This window comes from Coptis chinensis, chromosome 6 (genome assembly GCF_015680905.1).
Source record: "Coptis chinensis isolate HL-2020 chromosome 6, ASM1568090v1, whole genome shotgun sequence".
Lineage (NCBI taxonomy): Eukaryota > Viridiplantae > Streptophyta > Magnoliopsida > Ranunculales > Ranunculaceae > Coptis > Coptis chinensis.
The window spans coordinates 95790074-95808381 of record NC_141461.1 but is presented as its reverse complement, the minus strand read 5'-3'; the positions used below and the strand labels follow the sequence as shown (position 1 = coordinate 95808381).

Sequence of the window (18308 nt, the reverse complement as noted above, 5' to 3'; positions counted from 1 at the left end):
TGTGTTCTGGTATTTTCTACCCACACTAAGACCATACCCGAGCGTTAAGAAGATGTTGTCACGTGTCACATATTCATTTGCTAAAATATGTACACATAGGATATTTTACCACGAGATAACGGTCAAAATGCGTTGACTCAGAAAAAAATATGAACTGCGTGGACTCGATGTCATGGCCCGAATGTCTAAACAATTAAAAAAATGAATATTTGAAATATAAATATCTCAAACATCACTATATTCAATTGTCTAAAAACTCAAGCTATGACGGGGTGAATACTACACATGCCAAAATCGAAAACCCACATCATAAAAGAATCTTAACAACAAAAATAATCTCCAAAATTCTACTTTCTAAAAAAATCTATCTTCCGTCCCAATAAAACATCAAACCACTCTAAGAATAGCAGGTCTTCAACATCGTATTTTCATGTCATATGAAAATAAAACTACGTTATTACATACTTCCAAAAGATCAGACCTAATAAAAATAACCTCCCGGACTGCTCCAGGCAAGAATCCAAATCACACGCCGCGGTTCCACTGCCTTCCACGGTTCCACCTATGTTCCCAATAACACACCCATGTTGCCAAAACAAAGCAAACATGGGTCAGCAAAATGGAATTTGCTGGTATGAGTAGACTAACCACATATAAACATTATCATACTTTAATTGTCCAAACAATCACTTTATATTTTCCCATAACTTAATCCTTTTCAGCTTGGAAGACAAGTAGTTCTGTCATTTCAACCGGCATAGTTTCTTCCCAAGCAAGACTTCCATTCTATTAACTCATTATCATAACTCGTTTTAATAACTAGGTAACTGAATTAAAACTTACTGATATCCACTTCTGGATAAGGATAGGACCGCGTCCCTGCACAAAATATTATTAAGTTCTACCCCCCTGCAAAAGAAAGTTAGTAGTTTTATATAACACATGTAGATATCCTATATATATTCAAATGTAAGTCCAAGCACACTTGCATAATCAAATTAATACCACTAACCCGCAAGGCGAATACCTTAGATCCTCTTTAAGGCAGTCCAAACAATCTGGTCATTCATGGCACATTTAATGAATACCCGGGTCATTCATGGCACATTCAATGAATACCCATTTATAACGCTAATGGGTCATTTATGACACATTCAATAAATGCCCACCTAACATATGACATCATTAGTCATAAAACTCATTTCCAAAACTTGAGACGTGGAGAGATCTAAAAGGGTGCGGTAAATTTGTTTACGCATTATTGAACTTTATTGCATAAATCATTTCAGAGAACGTAGGAGTATCTTGTTTCATGTATTTTTTTGGTTTACGTGTTATTAATTATATGGATGTCTAAGTGTCATAATGTTGCATATCATAAAAAAAATGGAATTATCACATAGTAGTTAATACACGTACACACGTATAGATAAAGGTATTAGCCTAAAGCCAAGCATGCTAAAAGCCCTAGACCTATCCTAATAGCCCAAATCATAATCCGAGTTAAAAGGTCAAATTAGGTCAACTGGTCAAAGTTAACCCTGGTCAAAAGTCAACTCTAGTCAAAGTCAAAGTCAAAGTCGACCTGCCAAGTCAACAGCAGTCAACCAGTCCCAAACTCTTCTAACCCAAAAGCCCAAAGTCTAAGGCCCAAAGTCTAATTAAAAATCCAATAATCTCAAAAATTAAAACATTCAAGCCCAAAACAAAATAGATCTCGGCCCAAGCCCAACTAAGGAATAGTGTCATCTTTCTCACCAGCTCCTCTTCTCCACCAGTCAATCCTCCACCGTCGCAGCAACCACCACTCGGCACCCCTAATAAACCCATCGGTTTTCATCCCCACGAAAAACCCAACCTACCTATACCATCAACTCTCAATTCTCTTATACTGTGACAAAATCGATTTGACGCCATTAAGGCTCTGCAAAAGCTCCCAACCGCACCTCAAACCATATACATCGACCCAACCATCAAACCTTTACTCCCCAAACATCAATCATCATTCAAGCATCAATAAAAACCAAATTAACCAAAGTTCACATAATCTACTGGCGATTTCTTGCGCTGCCATTAACAGAGTTACAAAGCTTCAAACCACCCCTCGCTTGACCTCCATTACATAATCACCCAAACCAAACATCAATTGCATTCCCAACACTTCACAATAACCACCCAGCATCATGAATCAACCAAAAAATATATCCCAGTTCAAACAGTTTACATACAGACGATTCTATTGGATTTAGAGACGATTCTATATGTGGGGCTTTAGCCGCCATGAACTGCGAAGCTTCCACCAACTTCGCGACCTACCAATAATCTATTCATCGACCTACCACTCTATTTACGATAGGCACGAATTAGTTTGAGCACTTCGCTTGCTATCACGCGAGTGGGACAAAGGTTTCCGGAGACGAGTTTCTTCAAACCATAAACGCGCATATAAACCACGGTTATCGATAAATAGAATACAACACTGAATAGAAACGATCTTAACGGTAAAAAAAATCCTATATTTTCTTTTTTTCCTCATTATCATAAAATCTACAATAAACGAAAAATCTAAAAACCTTAAAATATCTACTCACCTTTAAGCGGCTCCCGACTATCAACCAAATTTCTGGAAAAACTTCCTTTTTCTGCACATTAGTAAAACCCCCTCTTTTTTTTTTTTTTTCTTTTCTCTCTATAAAACTCTCTCTGTGTTTTTCCCCTCCCAACTCTACGTGAGAAAAACAAGGATAAAAATCTCACAGAAAAACAAGGATAACACTTATCTATTTATTTACGGGACTTTTATCCGAAACTGTTGGATAACATATATTTGTTTTATCTATTTCCATTATTACTATTATTATTATTATTATTATTATTATAAAAAAAACAAATAAAAGACGGGGTGTTATACTGGAGTTCTCAATACAGTGAAAAGAAAGTACCACCACACCTCCGAAAACAATGGGTCATATCTCTTGGTTTCTTCACCTCATTCTTTGTGTACTTCTCTATAGACACAACGTATCATTTGCCGCTCCCAGAGTCTGCTTTGACTTTGCAGGAGATATCATCGAAGAAACATGCCAAAAGTGTGCAGCAATGTCACCACGCTTGAGCTTCAACTTCTGTAAGAGTTCTCTGGAAGAAGTCGTCCCTCACAAAGGCAGTTTGAGTGTTCAAGAACTAGGCATCATTGCACTGGAATTAGCAACAATTAACGCCACCAACACAGTTACAAGCATACAAAAAATGTTAACTAGAAAAACGTTTGGCCCGCACGCCAGTCTATGCCTAAAGGACTGTCTAGAGTTATACTCAGATGTTATCCCCACGCTGAGTGATTCAGTCAGAGCCTTGGTGAACAACAATGAGTACACTGCTAATATAATGATAAGTGCAGCGATGGAGGCGGCGACAACATGTCAAGACGGCTTTGAGGAAGAGGAAGGTGAAGTGCGTCCACTGGTAAATGACAACAATGATTTTTTTCAGTTGTGTGATATAGCTCTGGTCATCACCAGTCTGGTTTCTGCAACACCAATGTTGCTCACGGCAAAGTGATAAGTGAAGCAATTCTTACATTCTTGTCCACAAATTGGATTCGATATACCATTAGGTCAGTGTCCATTATTTTCAGATGGTTATCTATGCAAAGTCTGTTATGAGACCCACAAAGCTGAATTATCAGCAAGGGAATCAAAATCATCTATATATATCAGCTACATGTCATTCTGATTACTGATACTGCTCTAGTCATCACGTGTTTTCTGAAAAAATTAGTGGGTCAAAATACAACGAGCTATTGAGCCTTGAATTTCCGTAAAAAAAATAATTATACTGATTACGTGCTCTGTCTTCGAGTATAATCACAGGCCTTGCCATAACTGCAGTCTCTGCCCAATGGATCAATTATCACTCTGGCTGTGCACATTTTCTTTTCATGCCCGGGTATTGACATATTTGTGTTATCTTTGGTGCACAATTGGTAGGCCCTCGGTAGGCTGGCTCAAAGACATCTTGTTGTACCCACTAATAATTCGAGTTTTGTATTTTCTAGAATTTGACATGTATTTTAAAAAACACGTTCTAGCAATGAGGTCACAGTCGAGCTCTCACAATCAAAGCTTCACAAGGAGCAATCTACGGAATAGCCCATCTTTTTTCATTTTATATAGACTGTAGTAGCCATATTTAGGGATGTATCACATAAGTGCTGGGCCAAGAGATAAGGCCCAGACCATAGTATGTATTGGGCCCAGAAAATGGGCCCAAGACCAAATATGCCCCATGAGTAACCCTAAGAGAGTGATATAAAGATGAGGAGAAGGGAGGAGAGAAGGGGGGCTAAGAAGAGAGGCTTGGAGGAGGGAGGAGAGAGGTGAACTACGGCGGCTTGATCCCGAAATGGGTACGTAGGCAACCAAATTGGTGCAGCCGATCCAAAATATAGAGTGAATGTGAGTAAAGTTAGAGATTGATGAGATTAAGCGGTAAAGAGGTTGTAACAAATGGCGCCGTCTGTGGGGATCGAGTAGATAAGTGGATAAGAGTGTTGAACTTCGTTCTCTTATTTCTTGAAGAACACCATATTTCCCCGGTACCCTGCAACAACAATGGTTAGAAGTATTAATTGAATCCACGCTTTTGGTGCGACTCGCTGTTTCCTTCTTCTCTAGCTTCTTTTCACCAAGAATGAAGAATTGAACTTTCCATTCTGCGGTCCCGTTACATCTCCATCCGCTTCCTCTTTGGACTCATCCAACCCAATATCCGGTTACGATTCGATTTCGTCATTTCTTCTATTGGGTCGACCATAGAGCTCTTCCCCATGTACATGTGTACCGGAACCAATAGTGCGGAGTTTGGTTTCGAAAGCTTTATTTGATTATTATGTTAAACTCTTTATCCGAGGTTGTTGGAAGCGAAGAAGCAAGAAAAGATTTATTTATTGTGTTTAAGATTTTGGAGCCATTTGGGTTTTGCGATCAAATTGATCACGAGGGTCACCGAAAAAGCTTAAAGATTTTCCGGTTGTTTATAATGTGATCGAAGATATGTACTTTCATATCAGGGAGAAAACAACAGCAGTGGCAGAATCAACTAATATTTTCGGTCAAGCTTAACGAATCGAGAGTCTCTTAAATATCTTCGACTATTATCATTGTTCTAAACCGAAGTTGGAGTGGGATCTTGATCATTGGCTTGCCAATATTAAGTGCCGAAGGTGGATTTGCTACTTTCGGACGAAGCAGGATCTTTGTATTGAAGTGTGAGAAAATTTCACGTTATTTGGTCCATTAAAACCGTTTGGTTTTTGGCGAAAATTGGTGAGGAGGCATCCTCCGTTACCCGGTGGATATGAGGTCATTTGATGAGCTATATAATGAAGAAGTTTATGAAGATTCGAATAGCAAGTCTCCGAGAGTCGTCTTCTTTGATGCCCCGAAGGTGTGGCATAAAAAAGTTCGAGGAAGAATCAATTATGGTGCGTCATTAGTTCATGGTGGCTCGGTTGTTGTGTATTCATTTTCGAACAACATTTCCGTTATACGAAGTTTTCTCCGTGATCAATATGCTCAATTTTTCCCATTCTCCTTGGTGGGGATTTTCAATAGTTAGGATTTAAATTTTTGATGGTTCAACCTGCAGAAGTCAAACACTTTTAGTATTGACTAGTAGGCGGTAGTTTTGCAAGATACTCGTGTGTTTTGAGGTGGCGGTGTAGCCGAAAATAGAGGCGATGACTACGTGTTCGCGGTAGCATTAGTCGAACCATTCATTAGTAAGATCTTGGTATTGTTGAGTGCAGTTATAGGCGCGGTTTCTTCGATTAGAAGCCGTTACCGGTTGGCTTTGGAAACTTCCAAGGATGCCAAGACTCTCATATTGATTTATGTAGCTTTGGCCTGAGGGAGTTGCATTTGTGTGTTTGTGAGAGCTATACTTGTTCTAACAGTTGGGTACAAGACAGCTACATTACTCTTCCAAAATATGCATTCATGTGTTTTTCGTCCTCCAATGTCTTTCTTCGATGCAACCCCAAGGGGATGGATAGTAAGTAGAGTTTAGGTGGGCCGGATAATAAAAATAAAGTTAGAAGTCGCATAAGAAAGGTAAGAGAAATGACGAGATTAGATTTTTTGCACCGGCAGATGGTGACGTTGAATCAGTTGAGGAAGTCAGGATGAAGTTTGATGCACTTAGACGGAGGTTTTCTCAGCTTGAAGATGCTAAGGAAACAAGCTCTGTTAATAAATGGGTTGATTTAAGAGCTAATACAACGCGATGAACAATGGGATTCGAGTGAATACAAGGAAAAGGATTGGAGTTGTTCCGGGGTTTACCACAATGTTGAAATTGGCAAAATTGCTGCGAGAAGCTTTTCATTATGGAGCCCGAGAATGCGTGGTAATTATGCAAGCCCAACATCTATGCCGCAAAATAGGTGGAATGATGTTGCGAAAGTCGGGCGTTGGATGAATACAAGGAGACAAAAAAGCGGCGGGTCCGATGGGATAGAATAGACGGTATGGTCCGGGAATTCTTCAATGCTGTTGATACTTGTCTTCAATACGAGGATATGTACAAAACTTGAGGCATAGGATTTGAGTTTAATTAGATAATCGAATCTGATTTTAGTGTGGGCCGAAATCATGAAGGCTGTTACAAGTGAGCTTGTTACTTATATTAAGTAAAATAATGAACTAGTGAACTTGCGGAATGACAAATTTGTCTAAATAAGCCATTGGATTCTGAGGGATGCGGTCGAATTCCACGAATTGTAGATGGTTCCACGTCTTGGGAGTTCGTCTATTCAGAGCAACACTTCAAAGGTTTGTAGTCAAGTATGATTGTTATCGATAAGCAAGAAGTTAGTATGAGATTGTTGAGGTGATCTATTTACGAGACACAATCTGCTATAAGCTGGGAAAGAGGATCAAACCTCGGCCGACCTTAATGATATCTGAAGGTATGTCTTAATCTATTGACCTTGATGCACTTGCTTAGGTGGTACCTTGAAAGGGGTGCGACAATTCACGCCCGAGTACCCGAGGAATGGTGACGGGTCTAACAAAGGGCAACATAGTCATCTCATTTGTGTTAGTGGTGATTTTAGTTTTTGTAGAGTATTGATGTAACAACATCGGCAACGAGGAAGTTGGAGACAAAGGGAACAATGGGACCAATAGATTGGGACGAGGAGATCAACTAGCGTGGAAGCGTCGAATATGGATGGTAAGATGATTGCACAAAAGTGACAAAACATAGAGGGGCATACACCGCGGCGACTGAAAGAGAAAGATCCGCGAACAGTTTTGAGATTGGCGGGTTTATTCTGAGGATATAACATTAAGCAAGACCGGGTCTAGCCCCTACTAGCTATCACGGGGAACCTCGGAATCTGGCGGTATCTCTACGTAGTGAAGATGTTGGGTCTACTCTTGTGTGGGAAGAGATAGAGAGGAGGCGCCCAAGCCGGGAGGAGGGGATGAGCCGCCGTGGACCCTCGATGTCCGAATCAAACATGGGGCGGGTTGAGTTGTTCCCTGATGTGCATTCGAAGAGAGAGCGGAGGGTTCGAGAAGACCGCTTCAGCGGATATGTCGTGGGGCTATCCGAATGAGGCGGGGTGGGATGAGCCCTCCGCTGGATCGAGAGGCGTTAGAGATACATGGGGCAATGAGAGAGCCCCAACCGGGAACCGGTCGAGCCATGGAGTGGGATAGAGCCCTCCGCGGATCGAGAGATGTTAGAGATACATGGGGCAATAGAGAGCCCCAACCCGGCGACAACCGGTCGAGCCCATGGAGTGGGATGAGCCCCGCATGGATCAAAATGCTAGAGATACATGGGGCAATAGAGAGAGCCCCAACCGGCGTATAACTCCGGTCCGAGCCAGCGGAGTGGGATGAGCCCCATGGATCGAGATGTTAGAGATACATGGGGGCAATAGAGAGGCCCCAACCGGCGACAAACCTGGTCCGAGCCCAGCGAGTGGGATGAGCCCTCCGGATCGAGAGATGTTAGAGATACATGGGGCAATAGAGAGCCCAACCGGTGACCTAACGGTCGAGCCAGCGAGTGGGATGAGCCCTCCATGGATCGAGAGATGCTAGAGGTACATGATAGAATGAGAGAGCCCCAATCATGACAACCCCGGTCGAGCCCGCGAGTGGGATGAGCCCTCCGCGGATCGAGATGCTAGAGATACATGGGGCAAAGAGAGAGCCCCAACCGACGACAACCCGGCCAAGCCCGCGGAAGTGGGATGAGCCCTCCATGAGATCGAGAGATGCTAGGGATACATGGGGCAATAAAGAGAGCCCCAAAAGCTGAGCTCGAGCAAGCCCACTTGGGATGAGCCACTTCACCGGGACAAAAGGCAAAGAGACAGGCGGTGTCAAAGAGTAGCCCCTGAGCTGGTTGAGCCGCAGGTCGAAGATACAAAAGAGATATCTGGGACATGAGATCCGAATCAAACATGGGGGCAAGGCGAAGTTGCCCTCATCGCTCCACTCCTTAGCAGAGGCAGCCGGGGGTGATGAGCCGCCGGACATGAGATCCGAATCAAACGTGGGGGCAAGCCGAAGGTTCCCTCATCGACTCCACCCTCTGGCAGACGGGGAGGAGGGGGGGAGCCCTCTGGACATGAGATCCGAAATCAAACCCCGGGGCAAGCAAAGTTGCCCCTCATCGGACTCCACCCGGGCGAGATAAGGGAGAGCCTTCCGCGACATGAGATCCCAATCGGACTTGGGGGCAAGCGAGTGGCCTCAATGAGACTCCACTTCGAGGTAGAGGCGGTGGGGGGGGGGATGAGCCCTCCAGCGTCTGGGAGTTCCGGAAGGAACAATACAATTGAATTACAAAAGAGAAATAGGGGAGGAGACCGCTGCGGCCGGTATATCGAATTACATGAGTAAGTGCAAGGGGGATGAGACCACTGGGCGGATACAATGTTGAGTCCTACGAAAGGGAAATGAAAGGGTGAGACACTCCGCGGACATGATAGAGATTTCTATGAAGGAGAGCTTATGGTTGGGCAGAGATCCTCCGCGGACATTGAAGTGAGTTATGAGAAGGAGAAATGCAGGGGTCGGTGAACTCCGCGACATAGTGGTGAAGTTATCCGAAGGAGATGGTGGGCGAGGTGATACATTCCGCATGAGACGAGGCGTGAGTTCTCTCGGAAGGAGATGGTGGCTAGGGTGATACACTCCACGCAGGCAGGCGATGAGTTCCGAAAAAAGAAGCGGTGGTCGGGGAGGCATCTACCGATATGGTAGGGAGTTCTATGTGAGAGGTGATGGTTGGGTTGAGACACATCGCGGGCATTGTATTGAGTTGAAGAGAGAGTGAAGGGGATGAAATAATTGAAGTCTTACGAAAGGGAAATGAAAGGGTGAGAGACACTTCTACTTGGATATAGAAGTGAAGTTATGTGAAGGAGAGATTATGATTGTATGGTGACACTTCATGGACATAGTGGCGAGGTTTTGGAAAGAGAGATGTTGGGTCGAGGTGAGACACTCCGTGGACATAGTAGTGAGTTCTATGAAGGAGAGCTTATGGGTCGGGTTGAGACACATCGTTAGGCATTGTATCGAGTTGAAGGGAGAGAGAGCGAAGGGATGAGATCCTTTGGGGATACGTTAATGGGGGTATATGAATAAGAACCGATGGATTGAGTACTTCACGATTATACGGTCCCAAGAGCGAGTACATGGATCTGAAATGTCCCGAGGAGGGAGAAGACTACGCTGATCGCGATATTGTGGATATCTAGAGTTCAAAGAGAGAGACAAGGAAGTTTGAAGACTTCCGGGTCCGCCCGTCATCATCGTCCCGAACCGAGAGGGGGCAAATGTAGTAGCCATATTTAGGGATGTATCACATAGGTCTTTGAAAAGAGATAAGCGCCCGCACCATAGTATGTATTGGGCCCAGAAAATGGGCCCAAGACCAAACTATGCCCCATGAGTAACCCTAAGAGAGGGATATAAAGATGAGGAGAAGGGAGGAGAGAAGGGGGGCTAAGAAGAGAGGCTTGGAGGAGGGAGGAGAGAGGTGAACTACGGCGGCTTGATCCTGAAATGGGTACGTAGGCAACCAAATTGGTGCAGCCGATCCAAAATATAGAGTGAATGTGAGTAAAGTTAGAGATTGATGAGATTCGCGGTAAAGAGATTGTAACATAGACCTAACAATATAAATCCACATTTTTCAAATTAATTCCAATAGAATAACCCTGACTTATAGATAGATTTGCACAATAGTCAGGACGTAGCCACCAATAAGCAACATGCAAATCAAGGTAGCAATTTCTGAGTTGATCCCAAAACCTTGAGCCCCAGCCCCAGTAGGCTTGACTAGCGGGTTGCCAGCACATTCAACACCTTATACGATTTTTGACTTTTCATTTGAAAGTGCTATATGACCATATTTTTCAGAAAGGACAAAACTGCATAAGTGGGCACTCAGGTCTGAACAAGAACGAACAAGGTCCGAAGACACTTCGGAGTTTGGACAGACATAGACAGATATGAAAATGTTGGCAAAAGCCCACTTGAATCCAACATTCAAGTTCCCATCTGGAGTTCTGGACCATCAACCAAAGATTAACAAGCGTGACACACTGACACCTTGTAAGATAAACCAAACAGATAAGCACCAGATGATTCTATCAGATCATCGTCTATCTTTCCCGTAATAAAGATAGAGCGGTCACCAGTACTTATGTAGTCTGGACTCTAGATAACAAGCTACGATATTAAAGCTAGGCAATCTATAGAATTCAGTTAAAAGATTGAACAGTAGAACTGTCAGGTTTTAAGACTATAAATCACAAGCTCTCAACAAACGTAAAGATCAACATCAAATTTTCTGTTTCCATCCTAATTGTTGTGTTAATACATGAACAGTTCAGGTTGAAAACACTGGGGAATAGTATGGCTAACTAGGGTGGTGATCAGGGGAAAAGACACAGAAGAAAATCAAATATACTATAAAAGAAAGGATGAATTACGACAAATACTAGTGAATGCTACAGATAACAAACATATCAACTACCACTTTTCATTACCACGATGTGAACCAAATCAAAATTTTGGCCTCCGTGAAATTTTTATCATACAAGGAGTAATCCAGTTAATTTTCTCTGTTTCAATCGAATTCATCACACAGGAACCCTTCTGCCTCTGTACCTATCTAAGAACTGCACAAACAAACAAACAATCCTTAAAATGAAGATGAGATCATACCAGATGACATATTGAAAAATTCCAAGTTCACAACCGAGATGAAACTATTGCAGTATTTTAAGTTTCCTTTGCAGTTAAAATACGGTAAAAATAAAATGAGAACATAGTAGCAGAGTACTTAATTAAAGAAACTTTTTGAACTATGGTGATAGATAGTAACCAGAGACTTGCAAAATTATAGAGTGATTTTTGCTCCCAGCGTTGGTTCCTCCAAGCCAAGGGATTTATCATTACACGTTTCATTTTTTCCATCCAAAAAAGATGTTACAGCTGTATAAAATCTTCAAAATTTTGGATTTTAAAGTTTGTCCCTCATAATTAAAAGGAAATAAAAAGGAAAAATATAAAGAAAAAGGAAAGTGGAATAAACCAACGTGTGTTCCTTCTTATACGGCAGTATCTTCAACTTTGCTAAATGAGAATTCGTGACCAAGAAGCTGCACCTTTTTATGAGCAGAAGTGTCATTGTGATGTTATCCAATTTCCATATAACTTTCAGATGCCTCTAGAATTCAACACTTTCTTACACTCCCCGAACACAACAAATGCAAAAGAACGAAGTTCCAAATAACTTTCCAAAAAGAACGAAGCTCCAAATAACTTTCCAAAAAGTTTTGTTCATTACTTCATTGTTGCAGAAAGCCAGAAAGCACTATGACAACCTTTTTTTGTCACAATGAGTCAATGAGATGATGGGGAAAAAATGTGCAAGACATCCTTGAAGTCTTTCAACTTCCAAGTAAGGGTAATGTTTGCTATGTAGAGGGAAAATGGAATGATGTGTTAGAGGTCATAAATACACAAAACTCAATGGTGATGAGTGGTTCTTTGATGTGCATTTGTACACTTGCTTTTGTTTTAGGTTTTACCTTTCTCCTAGAGGACAGTACAATGAGACATGCACCGAAATAAGGCATCATCCGAATTGGCAATAGCCTCAACTATCTAGGCACACCTCTCAATCTTAATGGACTCCATTATTTTTGTAGCCTCTTATTTGGAAGTTCTTTACCACCTTTTGACCTGTAAAGCGCGATGAAGCTACTCGAAACCAGTTCTAATGTCTCAGTGACTGTTAAATTAAAGTTCTTTTATTCTTTTCAGGTTTGATACTTTTTCTTGGTAAAATCAGGTTTGATACTTAGTAACCTGTATATACAATGAGAATATAAAGTTTTAGGTAGCACACACAACACACAATCACAGTTTCACTTCTATTAAGATTGACAAGTACACATTTAACATAACCTTTCCAAACAGTTCACCCACTATGAATTTTGTTATGAGCGGTCTGTTTTTCTGAATTAACTTGTGGAACTCTCATTCAGTCGCTCTTCTTTTTTTCAACTGAATCAACACTGCAGGCAGTGGATCATAAATCTCTCTGAAGCTGATAAACCTACCACTTCATTTCAAAATCAGTATTTGATTTTTGGAGGATGAAGAAAAAATCCTCCCCACCCCAATGTGCCAACTGCCTTAACCAAACAGAGTGTTGTGAGTGACGATAGTGTAGGAATTATTTCACAACTACGGTACAACTTACAGTAGCATCTACAAGCGCAGGTATCATCTTGAAATATATATAAAAATACAATCCTACATAGGGCATACAGACAAGTATCTAAATATCTCTTTAAGTCATCAAATAATAATTTAGACTCAGATGTCGCCCAATGAGGATGGAAATTAAGTAAAGCTGGTTAACATTGCAGAAGTAGAAAGCAGTTGACACACTTCATTAGTTCATTCTAACATGTAGATTCAGGTATCCCAAGTGTTAAGACAAACATCGATTAAAAACTATTAGGTTCACCAAAAAAATAATACTTGTTTTCCCATCGTGTTTTGCGGTAAGAAGTTGAAGATACTGCCGTATAAGAAGGAACACACGTTGGTTTATTCCACTTTCCTTTTTTTCTTTATATTTTTCCTTTTTATTTCCTTTTTTAATTATGAGGGACAAACAAGTAAAATCCAAAATTTTGAAGATTTTATACAGCTGTAACATCTTTTTTGATGGAAAAAATGAAACGTGTATGGCTGATAAATCCCTTGGAGCGCTTGGAGGAACCAACGCTGGGAGCAAAAAATCACTCAAAATTATATAACTACTGAGCCATACTCATTGTTCATTATGTCATTGAAAAGTCACATGTCCGGTAAAAGTCTGTGATATCCTGATACTGACCAACTATACTATATAATTGGTTTGGGACGTGACGACTTGTGCCTTGCTAAATAGTCCCCACTCCATAATTAAGCAATAATGAAGGCATATTTACGTTAAAACGCTATTTTCTACACAGTATATTTCCAAAACTCTAATAACAATTCCCACCCATCACATATCTGAACTTGTAGTAAAGCTTATAGCAAGAGATAGAAAACTCCGAAAAAACATTTTGCACAATGCAAATGCCCATGACTTCACACCAAAATCATTGTGCAGTTATGCTGGCCCATTGATCAACACGTGACAGTATTTGGTGTTCTGTGTCAACACATGCAACTTCATTTTATTTTAAATCTTTGATAGTAATAAAAGTTGAGCCTCAATGGTTCTCACCGACGTCACAAAGGGCTGTTGGAAGATCCAGCCAACAATAGGCATCCTTTGCAGAAATACAACCAGTGTGGGCCAAAAGCCACTGCCAAATGAAAAACAAAGTCAGCTATCAAAATTCCTCACGTACACTTGGAATAAACTTAGAAGATAGAAGCTTCAGACCTGAAAAGCACAATGAAACCATATGCTTCCAAGATCATTCCCATAATCGGCCATCCAATGAGGACCAGGAAGAAGCCAATTCCAAATGATATGGTACCCTGTTTAATTAATTAAAAATGAGAAAAAAAAAATGAAAGGGGAACCGAGTAATTTAAATACCCGTATCATCGAACTGGTTCAACGTGACAGTTCGAGGCCAGACTTGAGAAACTGTCGTGGGTTGATGATGACGGTGAATGTTGAAGGAGTGCATTGGATCCTCATCGTCGTTAACTTTCTCTCGTGGACTGTTCAAATCTACAACTCGTTGGAGAAGCTGAAAGATGGTGCCGTCTGGTCTCTGGACCCCGCACCTCGTTTGACAAAGTTGTTAACGGTGTTCCCTTACGCACTTCTTAACTCAGATAGTGAGTGTATAGACATGGCAAAACTGGGTCGCTAGTGGAAATTGGAGTTTGCCAAATGCGCCAAACAGACGACATACACAAAATTGGATACACACTTGCCTTTGCCGATGCCGACCGCCTACCGTAAATTTGCCACCGCCTTTTTCAATCAAAGAGGCTTAACGATATCAAGAAAAAGAATAGCAAAGGACTTGTTGGACTTTGGCATGACCGACTTTAGTATGTGGGAGGAGAGCTTCTCGGTCTTTGGACTTTGATGTGGGAGAAAAAACTCCAACAGTCAAGGGTATATCTGAAGTTGAAAATGCACCAACTGTTGTTGCTGCTGAGGTGGAAATGGTTGTTTAAATATGTCCCAAACACTAATTTATACTCTAATTTTGGATTAAAAATCTGCTACTTCAATAGGACATTGTGTGACTGTTGTAAGATATCATAGTTACCTACTGAGTTCTACACAATTTTTACGCAGGATGCTAGTATGTTTATTACTCAATCAAGAATCTACGTACGAATTCTTCCTAGCTTTGGAAGTGTCTTCCTTTTATCTTTAAAAATATATTTAAGTGTCACGTATATCATATACCAATTATTGTGAGTAATTATGTTCCTCTGTCGAGACTACGTACTTATTTGCTATCTCTTACAATTTGGCCACCCTGGGTTCTTCATCAAAAATACGATAGCCAAAGATCTTCTAGACTGCGGGTTAACTTCCATGCCTGGTGACATTTATTGAAGTTGTTCATGTGGTGCGTCGTGGATTTGTTTGTTTATTCGGAACCCTTGTTTATTTTGGTGTACTTTAAATTTGAAAGCGTCGCATTTTGGTCTGTTTTGGGTTCTCACTTTCGACAGACTAAAACTATCAACTTCTACCATATAATTTACTAAAACTTATCAATACTAGTATTCACTTTCATCACAACAAAATGGTCATATAAAACAAGTCTGAAACTCCAAAACTTTCCTCATACAAATTACTCCAAATCACCATATTCGCTTTCGCCGTAGAAGTCGACTTCAAGAGCTCCACATGGCGGTATATATGTGATGCATGGGTCCTTTGGCTTTGTAGGCAAAATAGCACTTCTACGACCACTTCCACCCATTCCTAGTCTTGGTCGCTTTGAGAGTAGATCGCCTTCCATTCAATGTCCTCGAGACCATTATAGCCTTGTCGTAGTTTCTTTTCAACTACACAAGATTTGAACTCAAATTTATTGCACATAACATACAACATAAACAGGCAACAATAACTTTTCCTTTCCTTATATATCAAATACTATTATATATTTCAAACCCATTTTTATTACCTTTTTTCCTTGGCTATCCACTGATACTTGGCATGGTAGTCGAAATGGCAGTGCTTCTGGGCGTGGTGGTTTTTTGGAAACATCATAGTCCTTTGTACTTTCAAATTCTCCAGGAACTTAAGCGCATAAACCACGCTTGGGTATAGAATAAACCTCATTTCTTTGGCCTTTTTGCATTGTCAGAAAAAACACACGGTTGGTTTTACAAATGATCCCATCTCATACGATACCTAGCCATGAAGTTTACATCGAAATGCCAATTCCTGAGCAAGTCAATGTCAGAAACTAACTTGTGAAATTCTCGTTTCACCACCGCCTCCATATTGAGCTCGAAGTTGTACAACTTGTTAATTGTCACCACGAAAATCTCCATCAAATGGGCCAAAGTCTCTAGATCCGGACAGTGAGGGGTTTGGGGATGGTAACTACGGAAATGAAGGTATCCACTATTGTTACATATAGCCACAAGTTCACAACTGCTTCTGGTCTCTTGCCAATAATCCAGTACTCGTCAAATGTGCCCATCTCAACATGACTTTTCCACCAATAGTGAGCTTTCTTTCTACAATATTTCCTCTCTATAGTCTTTTCAGAATCGCCATCATGGTATAATTCCTTTGGACTTTGATATGCTTTAGTGACCATGGCTGAAACAAAAACCCGAAACACTTCTATATAAGTTCAATTTAGAGAGAATACTACAGTTTAACTGAACTAAACATGATCTTATTAAGACATCTTATATCCCAACTACAACACTATATAAGTCCACTTTATACAGCTTACTACAGTTTACCTGACCTGAACAAGATCATATTATGACATCTTATCTCCAAGGTACAACACTATATTAGAACACTTTAGACACCGTACTACTGTTTACCTGAATTGAACTTGATCATATCAAGACATCTTATCTCTCAAGTACGAAACTATATTAGTCCACTTTAGACAGCGTACTACTATTTACCTGAATTGAACTTGACCATCTCAAGACATCTTATCTCCCAAGTACGACACCATATATGCCCACTTTAGACAGTGTACTACAGATTACCTGAACTGAACATGATCGTATTAAGACATCTTATCTCCCAAGTACAACACTATATCAGTTCACTTTTGGGAGTTTACTACAATTTACCTAAACTAAACATGATCATATTAAGACATTTTATCTCATATGTACTCCACTATATAAGTTCACTTTAGAGAGCGTACTACAATTTAACTTAAATGAATATGATCACAGTAAGACATCTTATCGCAAGTGTACAACAATATGAAGTGCTATAAAATTCAAATTTGGATAACCTGAAAATACACGATTAATATGGTTTTCATCCCTATTTTGCTTTACTTTTACAACATGTGGAAAGAATCCAATGATCAAAGTGACTTGGGACATTTAGGATGTTGCTATTAAACTGACATTTAACTCGAATGTAACAGAAACATTTATAAGCGTAATCAACTTAAATGTAAACAATTAATTTTAGCCTATTATCAAGCACACGGTTACCTGCAGTGCTTCTCCAACTGATTTTCTTAGATGAAGAACTCTAGAATGAAAGGTAAAGTACCTTATCATAGTAGAAATAGAGGGAAAAAAGAGGGGGGAAGGAAACTGGGCGGGAAGAAATGAAGTTTTCATTGGAGACTATGTACTCAGGAGTGAATGTTGTTGAGAGAGAAAAAGAGACGTCCAGTTTGGGTAGGAATAGGAGAGAGAAAAAAACTTTTGATGTAAGATAGGTGACTAGAGGGTGGGAGATGTTCAAGGGTTTATATGTAAATTCCTATTATGTTAATTTCATTTTTTTCAAATAAAAATAACTAATATTTGGAAGGGTATTATGGGTACTACACACTATCTTCTAGTGGGGACCACATCCGGTAGTGGAATAAAACTTGTCTGGTAGATTCAACGGGTTCAGTTTTCCTAAAGATTAAGTCAACGTCCGATCCAGGCATTTTCCGATCAAAAAATTGGTCCACGCCATCAATAAAGGAAGCTTTATCTTTATGGTATATTACGTTTTAGTCCCTAAAATATAATAGCTATTACAATTGCATTTAGCTAACTCTCTTATAATTTTAGATAGAAACCGGGGACAAAACCGTCTGAAATAGTGCGAACGGATTTGCCACACCCAAATGACTCACTTGCGTACGCCGCATTATAAGGTAAAACAGATATCACTTTCTAGATTGAGAGGAAGCACAAAATACACAATATTCTCTTCCAAGCATCCGTTGGAGTTATCCTTCACATGATGAAGAAGGAGAAACAGGTAATGTTCGTGTTAATAAGTCGAGCTGCCACAGACTCGATTGTCAGTTAGTCTGCCCAGCTTTTACATCTTCGTGAAAAAAAATATAGTTATTTTTTCAGCCTCTCACGAAACATGTATACTGGAGTTTGGGAACTGGAAAAATAAGATGGCGCGCGCGCTCAAATTGGCCTTGCCAAGAGCACACTCGCACGCATGCCTGAACAAACCGAGTTCTGATTTTTCTACAGTAAACACGAAATTTCGCAGACGCTCCGAAATTTCAGATTACTATAAAAACAAAATTAGGTTTTGGAAAA

General features: G+C 40.5%; 1 protein-coding gene and 1 long non-coding RNA gene across 2 annotated transcripts; both read right to left on the bottom strand.

Annotated features, from left to right (window-relative positions):
* Window positions 1–333: 333 nt before the first annotated feature.
* LOC147495731 (uncharacterized) lies at window positions 334–4121 on the bottom strand. Its single transcript, XR_015197674.1, has 2 exons — window positions 2951–4121; window positions 334–562 (listed from the first exon to the last, which is right to left on the bottom strand). It is a non-coding gene; the product is annotated as an uncharacterized LOC147495731 (long non-coding RNA).
* Window positions 4122–10848: 6727 nt separating this feature from the next.
* LOC147495730 (vesicle transport protein GOT1-like) lies at window positions 10849–16240 on the bottom strand. The gene is made up of 4 exons (XM_086568463.1): window positions 16172–16240; window positions 13993–14090; window positions 13831–13912; window positions 10849–11215 (listed from the first exon to the last, which is right to left on the bottom strand). Exons 1-4 carry the CDS (start codon window positions 16238–16240, stop codon window positions 11177–11179), a joined length of 288 nt encoding a protein of 95 aa, XP_086424589.1. The 3' UTR covers window positions 10849–11176.
* Window positions 16241–18308: the final 2068 nt, after the last annotated feature.

Excerpts from the sequence above, each read along its gene's own strand:
- LOC147495730 (XM_086568463.1), bottom strand. The coding sequence starts at position 16,240 with ATGGGCACATTTGACGAGTACTGGATTATTGGCAAGAGACCAGAAGCA. Across the intron at positions 14,091-16,171 it reads TTGTGAACTTGTGGCTATAT|GGTACCATATCATTTGGAAT; the intron begins GTAACAATAGTG and ends TTAATTAAACAG. Across the intron at positions 11,216-13,830 it reads AACAGCCCTTTGTGACGTCG|TTCTTAGATAGGTACAGAGG; the intron begins GTGAGAACCATT and ends TTGTTTGTGCAG.